Source organism: Phymastichus coffea, unplaced genomic scaffold (assembly GCF_024137745.1).
Source record: "Phymastichus coffea isolate CEN01 unplaced genomic scaffold, Cenicafe_Pcof_1.1 PCOF00001, whole genome shotgun sequence".
Taxonomy (NCBI): Eukaryota; Metazoa; Arthropoda; class Insecta; order Hymenoptera; family Eulophidae; genus Phymastichus; species Phymastichus coffea.
Window position 1 is genome coordinate 5272425 of NW_026706812.1, and position 20474 is coordinate 5292898.

The 20474-nt window shown below is 44.7% G+C and overlaps 1 protein-coding gene across 4 annotated transcripts in view; it reads right to left on the reverse strand.

Moving 5' to 3' along the window:
• LOC131675389 (anaphase-promoting complex subunit 1) overlaps positions 1-20474 on the reverse strand; it is an 896320-nt gene that overhangs the window by 169309 nt on the left and 706537 nt on the right. For all 4 annotated transcript variants that reach the window (XM_058954365.1, XM_058954368.1, XM_058954359.1 and 1 more), the window contains one exon: positions 12253-12592. In XM_058954365.1, the coding sequence (XP_058810348.1) occupies positions 12253-12592 (340 nt within the window). The remainder of the gene's footprint in view (positions 1-12252; positions 12593-20474) is intronic.

The following is a 20474-nucleotide window of genomic DNA, read 5'->3' on the forward strand; positions in this document are numbered from 1 at the left end:
TCGAGATCACCGATGCGGTCACGTCGCCTATAAATGTTTGGGCCTCGGCGACTTGAGCGATGCGGCCCGACTTCTCGGTTTCAGCCATCATCACCTGACGTCGATGAACCTCTTGTACCTTAAAACAGAATAATTCAGTTATTACACCTGTCCTATTTTGCAAACTATTTATTTACCTTACGCGTTGGTATATATCGCTTAATTTCCGAGACGTGTACCCTAGCCGTACGATGCTTATTGTTCGTCGTTAGCTCGTAGATCTCGGGTGAAAATACTGAAATAATTTCAAACGGTCTATCAAATTTCGGATCAAGTTTCGCGTTTTTACCATCCGCTGCGCTCGAAAGCGTATGCACTTTGCGCAAAACCAAATCACCTACCTGAAAAAGTACCTGACGCCTACCCTTATCGTAGTGTTTCTTTTGCTTTTCCTGAGCTTCATCAATATGTCTAGCTACCAAGTCGCGTAATGCATTTAAACGTGATAGCCTATCTTCCCACGCCTTCGTATCTATCTTAACAATAGGCCTTTGCCTTGATCTCGCGCCTTAAACTCTTTACCGGGCGCGGATCCCTACCAAAGTTTAGAAACGCCGGCGATACTTTTGTAGACGCCTGAGTCGCCGTATTGATAGCATGACGAAGTTCATGCAAATACCTATCCCAGCTCCTGTGATCGGCATCTACAAACATCGCTATCATCGTTTTTAGCGTACGATTTACGCGCTCAACCGGGTCACTTTGCTGATGATACGCAGGACAAAATATATGTTCGATACCATATTCTCGCAACCTGTCTTGAAATACTTTGCTCCTATATGCCTTCGCATTATCACTAATGATATATTCCGGAGTTTCCCACCTGAACAGGATTAACTCCTCAAGCGCGGCAACAAGAGCAGGGCCGTCCGCCGATCGTAGTGGTTTTAGCTCGACCCACTTAGTAAATAAGTCTTGAAAAACCACCAGGTATTTAAACCTATTTTTGCTACGGGGCAGCTCTACGACGTCAGTCGCTACTACGGCCCGTGGTCTTTCTACCACGCGTTTACCCATTAGACCTTGGGGTGCCTGCTGGACTACCTTGTACTTCTGACATTGAGAGCACTTATCTACGAACGTCCTCACATCATACCACACTCCTGGCCAGTAATACTCACGAACAATTCGATCGTAAGTCTTTTCACGGCCGAAATGTCCAGAGAATGGCTCGCAATGAGCGTCTCTCAACACCCTTTCTTGGTACTCCAGTGGCACCACCATGCGCCAGCATTCCTCGCGATTAGTTATCGGATCGAGCATGAACCGATACAGGACGTTATTCTCTACTCTCCAATTCTTGAATTTCTTCGGTCTTTGAAGAACGTCTTTCACGCGTTGTAGATACCAAGCATCCTGTATCTTATCAAATGCGCAAATCTCGAGTTCGTCCTCAAATTCTCGCGAAAGTGCGTCCGACACATGGTGCAGCGCTCCCTTTATATGTACTATTTCACAATCTAACTGCTGAAATTCTAGTACCCATCTTTCCAATTGACCCGTAAGTTCGCGTTTATTAAGAATCCTAGTGAGCGCACTATAATCCGTAACGATGACAAAGTGTGAGCCTTCTATATAAGGCCTAAACTTTTTTACTGCAAAAAGTACTGCCAAAAACTCGATTTCGCTCACCGTGTAATTTCGCTCGTGCGCGTTCAGCATCCGACTGGCGTAGCATATGGGATGCTCGCCGTCGTCGAATACCTGGACCAAACACGCGCCAACTGCGAAGGAAGAGCCATTGCAGTGCAAGTGAAAGGGGCGCATAAAATCAGGGCGCGCGAGTACCGGCGCGTCCGTTAATGCGCGCTTTAGCCTCTCAAATGCAACTTGCTGTTCTTCCTTCCATTCCCATGGCTGGTCCATTAGGATGAGTTTGGTCAACGGGACCTTTATCTCACTCTCGTGTTCGATAAAACGCGCATACCACCCTATCATACCTAGGAATCGGCGTAATTGAGCTACGTTATTCGGCGCAGGATAATCTACTATCGGCTTCATCTTGTCATCTTCCGGACGCAGACCCTCACTATCTAATCTGTACCCTAAGTAAGTTACCTCGGTACAGAAGAAATCTAATCTTTCTAAGTTGATTTCTAAGCCAACGCTTACTAAGCGCTTCAACACTTTCTCTAGCCAGATCACGTGGCTGTTAAAATCTGCGCTAACTACTAGCAGATCGTCAATATACCAGAAAACGTGCGGCTCATACTCTGGACCGAAGAGTGCGTCCATGAGGCGCGTGAAAGTAGCCGGCGCATTTACCAAACCAAACGGCATTCGCTCAAACTCCCATAAACCAAGACCTGGGACCGCGAACGCCGTATATTGTTTGCTATTCTCTGAAAGCGGAATTTGCCAAAACGCCGCTCGCAGATCTATTTTCGACAGGTAGACTGCTCCGCGCAACCTGTCTAAGATAGCGTCAATGCTAGGCATCGGATACGCGTCCACCTTCGTCACCTTATTTACTGGTCTAAAATCGAGACAGAACCTATAGCCGCCGTCCTGTTTACGTACGATTACCGGCGCACTACTCCATTGACTGTTCGATGGCCTAATTATTTTCGCCTTCCATAGCCGCATGGTTTCTTCCTGCGTGAATGCTAATATAGGAGGCGACATTCGGCGTAACGGCGTTTTTATCGGACGCGCATCGTCTACATCTATGACGTGCTCGATAACTTTTGTAACCGCCGGAGATTCCCCAGGCTCCGGGACAATCCGGCGAACGAGCGTCAAGATAGTCTCTCGTTGAGCCTCCTCGTAGCTGCTTAAACCTGCGCATTCCGCAAAAACAACTATCTCGTTACTATTCTGCTCTGCTAACGGATACCAATCGCCTTTGTCACCTGCCCGCCAAGCGCGATTACCGTAGCTAATATTTATATTCCACGCTATCCAAAAGTTGGCTCCTAAAATCAAGTCGTGCTTAAGCGTAGATACTACCGTCGCAATAAACCAATTCGTCCTACCGCCAATTTCAATACTTAACTTCAAGTCGCCCCACGTTTGCGGCTTCTCGCCTAAGATGCCCTGTACAAAAATCGTAGGCGCCTTTAACCGGTCCTTGAAACGTAAACCAAGATTCGGTCCTACTACCGATACCTGGGCACCTGAATCTAGTAGCGCTGTATAGACTTGCCCGCATATGTCGACCTTAATAAAGAACCTATTCTCTATTACTGCGATTAACGCTGCATCTGTTTATCTGCCGTTTTCTTCGGGATTTCTGAGTTCCACTCAGACCCTCCCCTCACCAAAACGGAAGGTGCGTCGGCACCGACGACCGAACGTCCAAACAACAAAACCCTGCTATCAACAAGCCCACTTCTATCGCGCGTGACCATGACCTTTGTCGCAGCCCGCTCCGACGGGAGCGCAGCGCCTCAGCTCGTTTCCTTACCAACAGATTCTTTCACAGATTCACCCTGATTTCCTAAAGCAACGGCCTTTTCCGAAGCCTGCCCAACCGTGGGCGAAATATTCGAACCTGCCTCATTCGTGTTCGTGCGCAACGATGGCAACTCATTTTGCCTCACTGGGCACTTCTCAGGCGAGCTAACTATCGCACAAAATTTATTAAACCCTATCGGATCATGCATATCCTTATCGGGCAAAATTTTTCGCGTGATAGTGTGTCGACCTTTTTGAGGACTTTCCGCGTCCTGCTGTAACGGATCACGTTTATTTGCCTCTTCGGGTTCATTGCTGATTCTACTAGGGAAATTTACGCCCTCGTCACTCTGCGCCTGGACTTCTTTCAATGTCGAACGACTAAACTCGCCTTTAAACACATTTTTAAACTCAACGATTTCCTTACTCCCTTTTTCCGGATCCTCATATTCTACAAATACTGCACGCTTGACCTTAGCCTTGACTTGCAAATATTCTCCTATTACCTCGTCTAAGAGAGGTGGCGCAGAACTGGCAGTTCCTGCCTTCTTCTCGCCTTCCCATTTTGCCTCAACTCTATTCCTTTCTTCTACGATGGCTTCGCTCTTTGCGCGAAGCACTTTCTCTACCTCAATGGCCCGCTCAATCCATCTTAGGCAGGAGTCGTCGAGCGGTCGACGGCTCCCGCGCTGAGGGTTCCCTGCTTCACTTGATTACAAGTGGGGCAATCTCTATAAGCGTAGCCGATTGTCCCAAAAAACCTGACAATATAATGTCGGCTCTGAACTTCGCGTTGGACAGTTATTAGCGTAATACCCAGGTTGTCGGCATTTATAACAAACTACCCGCGGATTAACCTGAGCTATCGGGCATTGCGCCCTCCTATGTCCCACCGCGTTACAATTGAAGCAAGCCCCCGTGAATGGCCTATTTAAGTTGCTACCTCCTTGATTGCGCTGCTGCGGGACCAGACTAGGGGCTACACCTGCAGCCGAGGCCAACGAAGCCTACGCGCTCTGATGAGCAGGCGCGGCTTCGTTCGCAAGCTGGTTTCTTGCCTGTGGCTGTTGCCTATCGGCAATAGCCACGGCAATTTCACCGTTCTGCTTCTTGCCCTTTTTACCTAGTTTTTTGTTCTGCTGCTGCGCTTTCTTTTTAGGAAATTCGACTATTAAGACCTCGTCATTCGCGTCGTTTAAACCGTCAATAGTTTCGACCGATTTTTGCTTACCGGGTGACTTCTTTGTCTCTGTGTACGCGGATTCCGGAATTAGCGTTACGTCAGCCGTGGGCGGCTTTTGCCACCTTTTCCAACTGGCCATGTGATTTTCGAGCGCCATACCCGCTACTTTAAAACTATTTGGATCCGAGAAGGTCTTAGTTTCAAGATATCGCTTATATCTTGGATGTAGACCCTCTATAATCATAGCTAACTGGCGTCTCACCGAATCGGGCAGATCAAAACGGCGTAAAATCGTCTGAAAATCCGCGATATAGTCCGTAATTTTCTCATTTTCGCCCTGTGTTCTTTGACGCAATTCGCCGTAAAGTTGTTCTCTGTTCAATCGTCGACAGAATTCGCTAGAAAAACTCTTTTTCAAGTCTTTCAGCGTCCTCCACATATCGCGATTAACCTCGTACCACGGACGCGCCTTATCGCGGAATGCAGTGCCTATTGCTATCAGCATCTCTTCATCCGAGATGCCATAATAGCGCTGGCAATCACTCAAACCTGATAGAAAACTTAGTGCGTTAGTACTATCCTTACCGGAAAAACGGAGAGACCAGGCATTGAGCGCGCTTACTCCATCCGCAGGTATACCATTTATATACTTGATTCTTGGAGGAGCACTCTTTTTGCTTGGTCTTTCCGCTCTTACGTGCTTAGTTTTCCGCGGCGATTTAACTTTATAGGTGTTGCAACTATCAGTATCCGATAGACTCGAGCTAGTGTCGCTTCCACTGATATTTTCTACCTGTCTCACCTGCTTTTGTTTAGGTCGCCTTATGCTCATTACGCTTTTCTCGCTAATAATCGAACCTTCACCTAATGTAGCTGGTATTTCCGCTTCCTCTCTAGTAGCTACCCGTACCTCGCGCTCCCAGTCTTCAATCCATGAACTTACTCTAGGCGCGTGATATTTCGTGCTCGCCGATCTACTTGAATTGGCATAGAGAAATGTACTACCTGCTCTATTGTTTGATGCATTCGCGTGGGCCGATGGCTCAGTCGCAACCGCTGGCGCATTTAGCGTCTCGCGGTCGCCGAACGGCTTGGCCTGAGGCGGCAATGAAGCCTGCTGTTCGGCCTGAACCGCTCTACTGTGCATCGCCTCTCTTTCAACTCTAAATACTGTATTCGTGCCGTCTGTAACACCTTGCCGCACTTCTCGTCTATATATCCAACGCGGTACTGCTGTGAGGGCTCCCCAAATCTGACTTATCGCGCTAGTGCTACGCTTGCCTTGGTTTTGCGCGACTTGTTCGCGTGCGCGTTTGGTCCTGCTGTCCGACGGCGAGCGAGCCGCCATCGGTAACACGTCGTTATTACCGAGCGCGACTGCATTTTCGCCCGGCGGTCGAATTTGTTCATAAGAAGCGGCAATACTTGCTCTTGCTTGTGTACCTGCTCTTGTTCACATGATAATTCGGCCGCGACAGGTGCTGCAGCTACCGCGAATTCATCGCCCAGGTTCGCGTTCCGCGCACTACTTACCGTCGTTTCTTGCTGTTCGTCGTACAGCTTTTCCGGGATTCGGCCTGACGCAAAATCGCCCGAGTGCAACGGTGGCTGCAAATCTGGCCGCTCTCTTAACAGCATATATCGAAAATACCGGGTTTGTAACTCCTCAAGATCACCGTGTAAGCTAAGTTCGCGATAGCGCATTAATTCCAACAGAACAGCCGGTTCTGTGGAATCAATTTTGCGTTTTAATTTTTTCGCATGCGCATCGCGTAATATTCTGCGCAAGACTATTTTATCTCTACACGCTAGCGACATTGTTATTTCTAAAAATGAAAATCCGTAACTTGACTACGACGCGAGCTTATGGGGCTAAGCAAGTCTCGACTGGTCCGTGTAACCTGATACCTTACTAACTAATTTCTTTCCAAGCTATAAGCCGGCAAGAAATCGCCTTGCTTACGCCTAAGGAAAGAAATTATAATTTATCAAAATTTACTTACCGTAATTTTTGGATAGGCAGTTTAGTAATATTCTTAAAATAAAGAAAATCTAAAGCGAGGAAAGAATGCAGTCGTCTAGCGTCAAAGCGACTCAATGACGCACCATTGTCATTCGAAACCGCTACTAAGAAAGGTCACTGGCCAGCACTAACAAAGAATTCAAAATACCGAAAACTCAAAATTCTTTTTCGCGCACTCTTTTGCCCTTAGTTCACAAAGAAAATCAGTCAACCGTTATTTCAAAAATTCACCATTAAACCATTTTTCTCATTTGTCTCTCAATTGCCAGACTCACAAGGGATGCCATGTGACAAGAATCACTCTTCCTTTGTTACCAATTCTTTGCGGTGTAAGTGAGGCACTTTCGCTCATGACAATTGAGGGAGAAGAACGAGGAGAGGTTGATAAATAAATTATATAAAGACAGAAATCAAATCTCACTTACAACTTATTATTATTAATCATTGTTCAAACTAAACATACGTGCGCATAACAAAGTCTAATCACTAACTAACCAACTACATAATAGAATAGTAAATTACTCATAGTATTCACAAATGAATATTTCGCATTTCGTCTTAATACCTAATCGCGCACTTAATTTATTACAAACTTACTTAAACTACACGAACCTATACCGGATAAATTGCCCGGCACGTGGGCGCCTGGACAATTCGCCGGTCGCAACTTACACTACTACAAATTAAACTTAAACGCGAACCTTTAGATAGCCGGCACGTGGATGCCTGGCTATCCTATTCAACGCGCACCGGTCGTCGCATCACCAGAGAGAGAGTGTAGAGAGAGAAAAGAAAAGAAGGCTTGACCTTTATTCACCGCTCCTGGCAACGTCGTGGATCCTGAGCGATGTGCTGCCGCAGGAAGTACCGGTCGTCGTCCCTGGTTAGATCGTTGCTAGCTGGTGGTGGCTATCGCTGACCAGGTATCCGCAGGCGACGTTGACTCTCCTTGCAGGTGGGGCTAGCTGCGGTCGCAGACAAAGCTGTTGCCGATAGGGTTGACCTTCCTTCCAGCTATCCCAAACTGCACTCTCTGCACTTTAGCAGGACTGGGCTTGGACTCCTGCACTCTAGTAGGACTAGGCTTCGACTCATACACGCACTTATTCTTGCGCTCGTCTTGCCGCCGCTCAGCGGCGCTCGCTCCTCTCCCTACCTTGACCTATTAGTTAGGCGGCACGCGACGCGCCGCTTATCGGTCACGCGTTGCGCGCCTGCCAATCCCTGCATGCGCCTAATACTCTCTCTCGCTCTCTCTCTTTTTCTCACTCTCTCTCCGCGGTCCTCAACTTTTTCTAGCGCTCAACTGCGCTGGCCCGTCCTTGGCGCTGAAACAAAAAGACCAAGTGTTAGGCGCATACTTTAATGCGCCTAACGTTGGCCAACACGCCTTGCCGAGTGGAGGAGGGAGAACGCAGACGAGAGACCGGCACACGGCCTGCTCTCGTCACAACATCATACAATATCTCCTGAGCGATGGTCATGCAACGGTTCTTTTGATCAAAATTAAGCAATTTTGGAACGAATTTCGCTGACACACGTCTCATGTCTAAACATGTCCGAAAGAATATCATAACATGAGCTAACCGACTTGCCAACAACTTCTACAACTTTTCTGATGGTGATTCAACGATTTTTAAATACATTTTCTTTCACTGCTTCAACGATTTCATCTGTTGTTATGTCTGGGACGTCCAGGGAGAGATTCGTCTTCAACATTCTCTCGGCCTTCTTGAAACAGCTTATATTACTTTTACACATTTTTCTTACACAGAGTAGACTCACCGTATACAATTGTCAACATTTTAAGAGCTTTAAAGCACTGGATTCCATTTTTTACACAAAACTAAATGCAAACTCTTTACTTTGTTCATTTCGATAAAAGAAAATCGCCGAGTACACCCAACACTTCTAACCTCTGACGCCTCTGCCAGAAAAACGACACATGCTATATAGTCAAAATTGTGAATATATAATCGTGGCGAATGTACCACCACAACTACAACAAAAATTAAAAACTTTAATGTACCTAGCTCGCGTGAATTGAAAAGTCACCTTACTTTTTGAATATTCCTCGAATATATACCAAGGTGCTCTGCTCCTCTGCGCGTTTTGCACGCTAAGTCGCCGTTTAAAAAATATTACAGAAAACTGATCATCGTCATTATATTATGTATTGGTTGGCAATGGATCCGAATAAACTTTTATTTATTTATTGTTTTTTTTTATTTTGTTTAGCGTCACTCTATTTATGCTCCATCAGTGCTAATCAGCGACAGAGGCTTGCAATGTGTTTGAGAACAAAGCACACGAAACTTTTTTCAGTGGTGCTTGTATCAATCAGCAAGAACTAGGAATCGCTCTAGGGCCTACGAGGTACGAGTCCATCGCCCTATCGACCGAGCGATTCCAGGCCCCAAGCTTTTATTTATTATTTGAGTTCTAAAATTTCAATAAAACAATGCACGTGACAGTTGTGAACGTAAGCTTTTATATTTATTAAGACTAACTAATAAAGAAGAAGTATTCAAATGCATTGTTTGTGAAAAATATTATTAATAAAGACATTGAAATCTTAAAAAATGATTGACGTAAATAATTTATTTAAAAATTAGCAATAGAAAAAAAAGTTATGGAGTTGTAACGGAGCAAGCAGTATGCTTCCTCTTCATCTACCTCTCTCCTTCTCTTCCCTTTTTTTCGACAAAGCATAATGGCCAACGTTGAGCGCATTTTAGAATGCACCTAACATTTGGTCTTTTGTTTTAGCGTTGATGATTGCCGAGCAGCGGCCAAAAAGACTTAGGGCTCTAATAATGGGAGCGAGAAAAAATGAGAGAGAGAGAGAGAGAGAGAGTGCACGCACTATGCAAGTCTAGGCAGGTGTGCAACGCATTACTGATAAGCGTTACGTCGTATGCCGCCTAAAAATAATAGGTCAAGTGGGGATGGAGGTATGCGCGAGCTGAGGACCGAGAGAAGGCCTTTTCCGGCAATTAGTCGTTCACTTCCTTCTCACCGGCCTTTGTAAGAACATCTCAGTTTTTTTTGGAAGAGTGAGTGACTACGAACATTCCGATTGGCAGCATTATAGTTTATAAATAGTCATACATTCGTTTTTGATCTTTTTATAATTAGTATAGGAGATTTATATAGAGGTTATTCATTCATTTTTTGTTAATGGTTGGGAATAAGATTTTGCATTTGATAAACGGTGTATATAATTACTTATGGATCTATTTCCTATCTTTCCTCTTCGACTGCTGAGAGCGAAAGCGCTACTCTTATTTCCCTTAAAAAATTGGTAGCAAAAACGCCATGATGACACAATTCTGTTACAGAGTAAAAAAGGCCAATAAAGAACAGAAAGGGACAAAGATGAGCGTGCCTAAAGGAAATACAGAGGCTTATCCCTATTTATACAGTGCCGGTCAGCCACTTTTACCCCCCCACGGGCAAAATCAGTCTAACTTCAAAGTTTTATATCTCTGGTAGAAATTAACGTACAGAGACGCGCGTGGGTGCGTTTGAAAGGTCTTTCGGAAAGCTTTCAAATGATATGACTCACGGTTGCCATCGATTGTTTTTTTAAATTTTGCAACAATTATGCAAAATTGAAAATTCTGAAATTTTTTTATTATTTTTGACAATTAACCAATTTTGGAAAAAAAATCGTACGAAAATTTGAAGTACACCATTTTTTAGCTATTACCAAGCCCTATTTGAATCACTCATCAAAAATTTATTTTCGTCAAATATGTCGCGCGCACGGGCATTTTTTCCTGGAAGTGACAGTTTTTTTCAACATTTTTTATCTCCGTCAAATTGTAACAATCGAAAAAAATTTATAGGAGAAAAAATGTTTGTTTTTTCACGTAGAATACTGCAATAATTTTTTTTTCGGTTTTTCGAAAAATTTTTTTTTTCGGTTTAAATTATTTTTCAAGGTCGAAAAAAAAAAGATTTTTTTTTTGATGTAATTTACGATACTTGTTATGTAGTATTATTGAATGGGTGGAAAAAAATTTTTTTTTGTGGTTTCTCATCTTTTTAGCGTACCGACTGTGAGAAAAAAAAATTGAAAAAAACCGAAAAAAAAAACTTTTCGAAAAACCGAAAAAAAAATTATTGCAGTATTCTACGTGAAAAAACAAACATTTTTTCTCCTATAAATTTTTTTCGATTGTTACAATTTGACGGAGATAAAAAATGTTGAAAAAAACTGTCACTTCCAGGAAAAAATGCCCGTGCGCGCGTCATATTTGACGAAAATAAATTTTTGGTGAGTGATTCAGATAGGGCTTGGTAATAGCTAAAAAATGGTGTACTTCAAATTTTCGTACGATTTTTTTTCCAAAATTGGCTAATTGTCAAAAATAATAAAAAAATTTCAGAATTTTCAATTTTGCATAATTGTTGCAAAATTTAAAAAAACAATCGATGGCAACCGTGAGTCATATCATTTGAAAGCTCTCCGAAAGACCTTTCAAACGCACCCACGCGCGTCTCTGTACGTTAATTTCTACCAGAGATATAAAACTTTGAAGTTAGACTGATTTTGCCCGTGGGGGGGTAAAAGTGGCTGACCGGCACTGTATGCATAAAGAGAGAGAGAGAGAGAGAGTGAGAGAGAGGAGATGAACACTAACTAGATAGGATTATACTCTATGATTTCATTAAGAAATCCATTGATGTATTCATGTATTCAGCTATTTTTTTAGTTAATTACAATTTATTGTAGTGCTCAGGCCTATATATCAAAAGTCCTGTATTGAAGCCTTAGACTTGAATTGCCAAATATGAACAATAGCGCTCGATGGGCATTTTATGAGTATAGAATTGCGGAGACGCGATAGAGGAGAAATGCTTCCTCTTTCTCCGTCTCTCGTTTCTTTCCGTCTCTTGTCTCTCTCCGTTTTCGACCTAATAACTCTCTTTAATTTTTGGATTTGCTATGAAATCAAAAATTTGCTATCTCTCTGTCTGTCTGTCTCTCTCTCTTTTCGAGAGTCATTATGAAAATAATCATATGAAAAGGGAAATCATATTTTATTGCGGTGTATTTTACAGTGTGGAGAGCATACTGATTAGCTGGTTGGTTGGTGACGTTTATTGTCGCGCCAATACTATTTTCGCTATTGGACTGTTAGGGAGTCCGGATGTTTTTCGGGAGGTGCTCCTTTTTGAGAACAAGAAAAAAAGAAGATTGTCAGAGACAAAATATGAGAGAAAGCGTACACGTTACAAAGTCAGAAGCAAATAGTATTATCAGCTGGCGTTTATAATGAAAAAAGCGAAGTGAATAAACTTTTGTTTCTCCGAAATAGTTTCTAGAGAAATTAATTAAAAAATCTAAAAATTCCCATCAATCTCTCTCGACTTATGTGGTGTACGTGGCTGTGAGGTGTACTTCAAGTGCACTTTATGCGATCGACAAAATTAAGAAAAAGTCGGATAAGAGTTCCCTGTCACCAGAGGAACGAAAAGACAGGACGTAACATCGCTACTTTAAATTTTGCAAGAGAACACATAAGTTTATTTTTTACAGTACCTTCAAAAAATTATGAATTTCAATTTTATATCACATAATTTATAAAAAAATGAATCATACTTGTGGATCTTCTACGCGGGATAGACATCCAGCTCTTTGTTTAACATCTAAAACACAATTGTCTTCAAGAATCTTTGTGAGCTGGTCGAAATTACGTCCTTTTTCAAAAATTATCCTCCAATATCTATCGTCGTCGACTTCAATTTTATTCAACCGATCTAATTGAGGTAGAAGACAAGGTGCTTTTAAAATAATCTTCTGTCCTTCCTTTTGAGATATTGATTCAAAAGTCAATCGCACATTTACATAACAAAACTGTTTCGTATCAATATCTTTTGGTAACAGTAATCTAGGTTGCGTAGCTAAGACATAAAAGTGTCTTAGTGCTTGTAGATGGTACCTTGAAACACAGATAATGTTTTGTTATAGAGAAATGACAGTCATTTGTCAATTCTTTTTTTGTTGTCATTTTTATTATATGTAACATAAGAATAATTTCAAGTACATCTTTCATTTTTGGTGCTTAAGCACTATATCAAAGAAGAAATATAAACATGATTAATATCAAATTCAAAATATTAGTACAAGGTTATATAATAGTCAATATTGATATTTTAAATTTAAAGATTACATAATATATAAGAAAGAAACGCAATAGGCAATCTGAATGGAGGAAAAATTTTTCTAAGAAAATTTTATGTATTTTGGACGCAAAAACCATATCTGACCACCATTACCTTCCATCATATCACATGCAAGAGTATTTAAAGGGCACATTTCCAAGTTTCGTACAGTGAGTAGTGTGGGTAGCATAGCGTAATCAAACATTACCACCAATACTCTGGGCGCCAATAGGTTGGCATAGCCCACTGTCTTTCACTCCTTCGCTTTCAAACACTTTGGCGATCCGGAATTCAAGTTTACTACGACATCCCTGACGCACACAGCGAGTCGGAGCCTTTTTGATCTAAGGCGGCGACCTCCTCGAAAGGAGTACCGATCTTTTCACTGTTTGACGCTCAAGGAGAGCGGAACTAAAGGCTTGACCCTCGGCTCGGGCGAGGGTCTACCGCGTCGGAAGCACGCGGCATACAAATCTTACGAGATTTGCTTGACCTGGTACCACTACCCCGCAGAGGCCAACCCAAATTGGGATGTCAGAAGGGAGACTCAGCTAGGACAGCGAGAGGAAATTCCTAAGACGATCAACCAGCTAAGCCTCCCCTCCTGGGCTCTCGTTCAAAACATCCCACCCTGTGTACCTGTATTAAGGGATTGCTCCCACGACTCACAGGTCCATCGTTTCGACGTGCCATGGCGCGCCTCCCCATTGCGTTTCGGTCATACCCGCTCACGCTGGTGGGTATCCGTTATTCGAAAGGAAAGTTGTACCCCGATTTTCGCCTAAGTCTTGGATTTCGCTTTCTATGGAAGGCTTTTATGACTCGCTGATATTGATCTCTGCTCTTTCGATTGATATTTCCTGACTTAGGTCAGAGGCGGGGTCTCGCCTAGCCGACAAGGCGACTCCCCAGGCAGTTTTCAATATTCGTGCCAGTCATGCCACTCATTCGAATCAATTTCCAATATTAGGCTAAATCGGGTATTCTAATTCGCGTTCAAAACATCGAACCTCGGAGTTTAATTCAGATGGTCGATGCTCAAAAAAGGATAAGCGTTGTGTGTTTTGCCTATTGTTTCTTTACAGAGACAGCGTTTTCAGCTCCATCACGTGAAGGTACACACATCCGCACTTGTGATTGCAAGTCTTCGTTCAAATATACATTGCATTCACTTCGGGTCGACTAGCATTAGTTGCTTGTCGAGGGTAATCGGTGACGCATTTTGTACTTCAGCATTTGCATTTGCATATGCCCGTACAGAAAAGAGAAGTTTACGACGTTTTCTCTCAAAACAACGAATTGTTTGTTTGAGAAGTCTCCGTTCTCTGTTGAGGAAGACAATTACTGTCCGCCGCTTTGACAAAAGATTTTTGCACAAAGTGACCTGGCCAGCCTTGCGGCTGGCCATATGGTGCACCATGTGCATCGTCTATGCTTTTGACTCACAACGCGGCAACGCGGAGCCGTCGGAAATGCGTATTCGCGTAACCGACGGTAGGATCACGAATGAGGAGCCGCTGAGAACAAATGTAAGATTAGCGCTGAACTGGTTGACGTCGATGGGCCTCGCGCGACCGGAGAGCCTTGCCGACGGAAAAACAGAGGCAGTGCAGATGCGCATAGGGCAGCGGCCGACCAGCTTTCATGGGCAGGGACCGTCAATATGGCCGCGTGCGGTCAGTCTAATTTGGCCAGTGCGAGAAGCATTGCCGGTGCCCATAGTATTTACAAGGAAGGGCAGGCTGACGGCGGAGTAATTTCTCAAGCGACTACACGAGGTGCCATCGTTTTATAGGTTTTGCGACGCTAGGTCATCGTTTTATAGGTTTTGAGATGTTGACGGCGTTAATGATCGCATTTACAAGTTTGGAAATGATGCTGTGGTGGAAAATAAAGCGTCCGAGTTGGAGAACGCTGCGCGAATTTGAGAATGAGTTCCGACGACAGTTTTGCCCGTGACGCTCGCGCGAGTATATCTACGACGCTCTGCGCGGCTGTACACAAGGCGAGGGCGAGCCGTTGGGCCAGTACCTTACGGCTTTCCTTTATATCGCGTGTAGGTTGGAGCTGAGACTCTCGGAGCGACGACACCTCGAACTGTTCAATGATTTGTATCGACCAACGCCGCAAGAATCGTTGATGCCGGAGGTTGCGTACCGAGGAGGCGCGGCGAACGAAACCGCGAAACCGGGGACCAGAAATGCGAACTTTGCGGTAAGGAAGTCTGTCGCGTCTGTCCAGTCTGCGAGTGGGAAAGGCCAGCGCGGCAAGACGATGAAGCTAGCGGCGAAGTCTGAAAGTGACAACCGAAACCTGAGCAAAGAAAGTTCATCGCAATAAGACTCGGTGAGTTCACCGGAGATGTTGCCGAGGGATGTAGTGGCTGCGTTGTCGCAGTTATTGCAGACTCAAAGCGGGGCGTCATCGGGAGGCACGGTTCCAGCAGCGAGTTACGCGATTGGCCGCGCTGCATTCTATAAAATTAGGCCAGGGCGTATGCTATAAATGCGGGGGGTGCGGGTACCGTAAAACTGAGTGCGCGAGCTCGCAGGACGCGCAGATTCCGTAGGGAAGTGCGGGCACGCCAACAGCCGCTAACGCAAACGGTCGCGAGGGTGCTAACCAAGCTGCGAGGCGCGGCGAAGGTAAGAGCCCAGTTCGCTGCTATAAATGCAAGCAACTTGGCCACTATGCGAACAAGTGTACGCTAGAAGCGCGGGCTTTGCAAAAATGCCAGAGTTGCAGTGCGGAAAGTGGAATCCTGGAAATATGTCCAGAATGCCGAGGATGGATCAGAGCGATGGGAAACTCCAACGCGGGTTCCGGGCGCCCGACGGGCTCCGCGTAGCGTCGCATGGCAGGGCACTTTATCCCGGTGAGCTCGCGTTCAATAGACTGTATGAGAGTGGACTCGTGGAGCACCGCAGACTGATTGAAATGCGACGAGTAGAGTAGCTTGAAGGCACAAGTGCGAGCGATGCGCGGCCAAGTGCTCCAGAATATCGTGAGCATACGGGACGCGAAACGGAGAATTTGAGGAAGAAATTCGACTGGATTGAATTCAATGAGCAATGGCTGAGGTTGCATGAGGCCGACTCGGAGCGGAGAATGAGGGACAGGCCGCGCAAACGCTAAAAACAAACCGGGGGAATATCCAAGGGTGTTCGGCGAACGGGCGTGGGTCGATTGGGGAGAATTCGACGGGAGCGCCAGTACCGGACAGGAGTATTAGAGACCCGGGTGAAACCGTGGAGATTATGCGGTCTTTGAGCAGCTCGGGGGGAAAGTGCGGCGCGTGCACTACAGGCTCCAGAGCAAGCTCAGACCGCGAGACAGGGGCAGCGCGACATGAGACAAGAGATAGACGACTCTGCTGGCGTAGACGAGACGTCGTCGCAATCTGTCACCTCGTCGAGCGAATTCATGGTGCTGAGCGGCAAGGTTACGGTTAGAGCGTCTTTGCTGGGAGCGATAAGCGACTTGGAGAGTGAGCTGATGCGTGAGGAATCGGTGAGAAACGTACATACTAGAGATGGTAAGAAAGTCTCACGTCTATGTGTACCCGTGCGCATAGGCGAACCGAAGGCGGATGCAGTAGAGAACCGCGCGCTTTTGGTAGTGCATATCGCAGGGAGATCGTACAGTGTACTTTACGATTCGGGAGCGATGTTGAACATTGTAGGGTCGTGCGTACGCCGAGAGTTTGTGGACCACATTGATCCATATTATGTGGCGTTGTTCGGTTTTGCTGAAGCGAAAACGAAAATCGTGGGAAGACTTCGCCTTAAAGTTGAAATTGATGGAGTAGTGCGCGAAGTAATAACGCAAATCGTGGATGCGCTGATGTAGTATGATATGATAGTCGGGATAGATATTATCGAAGTGTTTGGCATCGGCACAGAGCATGCGGAAGGACATTAGCACATAAGGAACGGCCCTTAGCACTCGTTTGCGAAGTTAAAATGCGAGAAAGTGGAATTTCCGAGCGACTCGGGATTCACGCGAGCTCGCCTCAGAGCCTAGGTCGCTGGACTTTTCGAACTGCGACCTTGGCAGCGCGAATTGATTAATCAATTGATGCGACGGGTAATGCCCGAGAAATCACCGGCATGCACGCATTTGATTCGGCATGAAATAGATGTGAAGGGTTCGCGGCCAGTGAATACTCCTCTGAGGCGATATTCGCCGCAAATGATGGATTTCATGCGCAGCGAAACGAAGAGATGGTTGGAATCCGGGTTGATTCGTAAGTCGACAAGTGATTGGAGCAGTGCGCCAGTGATCGTGAAGAAGCAGGACGGCACAAATCGAATGTGTATTGATCTGAGACCGGTAAATAAGGCGACAAAAGCCGATGCATCCCCGATACCGAGTATTGACGCGATTCTTGATCATCTGCCTGGAGCGCGGTTCATCTCGAAGATCGAATTGAAAAATGCATATTTACAGGTACCGTTGAGCGAGGAAAGTAAGAAGTATAAGACGTTCGCGGTTCCAGGGATGGGCCTGTTTGAATGCAATTATATGATTTTTGGGTTGATCAACGCGCCGGCAACATTCATGCGTTTGATGGATGTGCTTTTTGGTCCGGAATTTGAGCCGTTCGTGTTAAAATATCTCGATGAAATTATAGTCGTAACGGAGACTTTTAGCGACCATCTGGTGTGGCTTGAGCGGACATTGGAAAAATTGGTTAATGCGGGACTCGAAGTACATATAGGGAAATGCGAATTCGGATGCTCGGAGGTGACATTTTTGGGATACCAACGCAGACCGGATCCAGCCTGTGGTCAAGTTTCCTCAGCCCAAAATATCAAACAATTGCGACGCTTCCTCGGCATGTGTGGACGGTATGCGTGATTTATTGAGCACGAGAGCGGAATGAAGGTGCTGCTAACGAAGCTCACGCGCAAAAGCGAGCGCTGGCATTGGGGACCGAAGCAGGTCAAAGCATTCGTTCGCAAAAGTTTCGAGCACCCGATCTGTTACGCGAGCAAGATGCTCAATACGCACGAGCGAAATTACTCGGTATCAGAACTGGATTGCGCAACAGTGATAATGAGCATTAAGAAGTTCCGCATGTAAGTTGAGGGGACTCATTTCGTTGTGGTTATGGATCACACAGCGCTCACGTGGCTGCGGAATAAGAAAGAGCCCGCAGGTCGACTCACGAGATGGATTCTTGAGCTTCAGCGATATGATTTTGAAATTATACATAGGAAAGGTCGCCTGCATCATACGCCGGACGCGTTATCGCGCGCGTATTAAGACGGCGAAGAGGTATCGGATCCTAACTACTTACAGCGCATTAAAGATGAACTTGCAAGACCGACTAAATTTCGGAATTGGCGAGTGAAGGACGGAATGCTGTATAGATTCTCGTCTGATAGATTACTGGATCCGGTTACAAACCACGAATAATGTAGGCGCTTACAAGGGAACCACACCAACCCGACCTCACCGATTTGAATGATTTTGGGATATGTTGTAGTACTTGAAAAAAAATTAGATACGTGTTCTTTTTTATCGGCCCATAAGGGCTTTTAAGGGGTGAAATCCACCATGAAAATCAACCCCTAAAATCAGTTTTTTTAACATTTCTCAGCATCAAATGAATATTTTTCAGTAAACTCAACGTTAAAAAATTTCTTATAAAAAGGCGCTTTTAAGGACATAACATTTATACCGAAGGGTTGCAACCCTCTTTTTAATAGGGGTAAATACACTATTTTTTGTACTGCTTTACGACATGTAATATAGTAAATCAGCTCGAGTGATTTAAAAATCGCACTGATAATGAGAAAATACCAAAATTAAATTGACGTATTTCCGGATTTATTTAGTTTTATTTATTTATTTATTTATTTATTTACTTTAGTCGTTTGTTATTTCTTGAAATAATTGAATTTTACACCATAAGCGAGTCATCCCAGCTGTATAACATACACTGCCCGTCAATCACTTTTGCCATGCTTACCTCAAAATTAGGCAAACTTGAAAGTTTTGTATCTCGGTCGGAAATCATCGTATCACAAAAAACCGCAGGACATTTTAAAGGTAATTGCAAAAGCTTCCATTTAAGACGTGCAGAGACTTAAAAATGAAAATATGTGTTTTTTACAGTAAAAAAACTGATTAAAAAAATTTCAAAGCAACCTTTTTTCACAATCCTCAATTACTTCGAATTGCGTACGTTTTGGAAAAAAATGCCAAAGAGAAAAAAGTTTCATTTTGTGTCCAAAATACGAAAATAAAGTCAAAATAAAGAAATAGAGAAAAAAATTTTTTTTCGGTTTTTTAGCGCATTAAAAAAATAAAGGAATTTAACTTTTTTTTTACGCATAGTTTTAGTTATTTTGTGATTTACTACGTCCCTAGACATTTGAAAACTAAGAGTAAAAAAAAAGTTAAATTCCTTTATTTTTTTAATGCGCTAAAAAACGGAAAAAAATTTTTTCTCTATTTCTTTATTTTGACTTTATTTTCGTATTCTTGGTGCAACGATTACCGAAAATCGTTCGACTCGCGTGGGTTAACAAGCGGCTGAGCGGAATAGCCGCGATCGGTTCGAGAGAGAGAGAGGGCGCGTAGGGGCAATGACCGGGAGGGGAGAGTTCAGTAGCCAGTATGACTGTGTCACTCAGTCTGTCTACGTCGAGCTAACCTTTTCGAGCCGTCAACGCGTTTTGGCAGTCGCGCGAGAAAGGAAGTTTTCCCGAGTGGTGCAGACATTGTGTTCGTTGTGTTGCGAGCGAGAGCAGAGGGTGCAGCAAACAATTGGCGATAAGTGAGCGAGTGGTGCGTGCACTGGTGAACGTGCACGGCCGTAACCGCAGTTGGAATCGCCTATAGCAGCAACACCAACAGCAACAGCAATAACAGCAGCAACACAAACAACAACAGCAATAACTGCGGCAGTGCAGCGAATGGCGGAGCAGTTACTCAGCGGCTTGTGCATCGGATACGGTTGGCCTCCGTATCCTCATCGGTCTCGCGGTAGGTGCACCTTCCCTTTATTGTTGTTAGCGTGCGATCCCGCGCAGCGTGCGCGAAGAAATTATTTATAGCGTGCGAGCGGTTAGTTCGCGTCGATCGCGGTTTTCTCTCTCTCTCTCCATCCGTTTACCTTGTCAACTGTATTTGCGTGCGCAAGTCTCTCGGCATATCCCCCATGTACTTGGTTAATCTGAATAAAGCGATCAATAGTTATTACTAAATCGAGTCATCGTTTTGTCTTTCCTTTGTCCGGAGGTCGCGTTTGTTTACATTCGATTCGAATAAGCCGGTAGCGTAGCACGGATCGCGCGGATATCGGTAGAATCGAATCTCAAACCAAGTTTCCAGCAGCGGTCGCAGGAGCGCTGCTAAGCAAGAGCGTCAGCGCCGCCAAGTGGCGAGTTGGGGAACCCAACTCGGATTGGCGAGGAGACTCTGCGCAGGCGCACTCCCGGACAGGGTAGGTGAACGTGCTTACGGCACGTAGATAACAAGGCGTCGTTGACCGAAATAACAAACAGGTTTAACAGGTTAAACGGCAGCCTGTTACATTGGATATAAAATGAAACTTTTTTCTCTTTGGGATTTTTTTTCCAAAACGTACGCAAGTCGAAGTAATTGAGAATTGGAAAACGGTTGCTTTTTACAAAAAACGCCGTAACT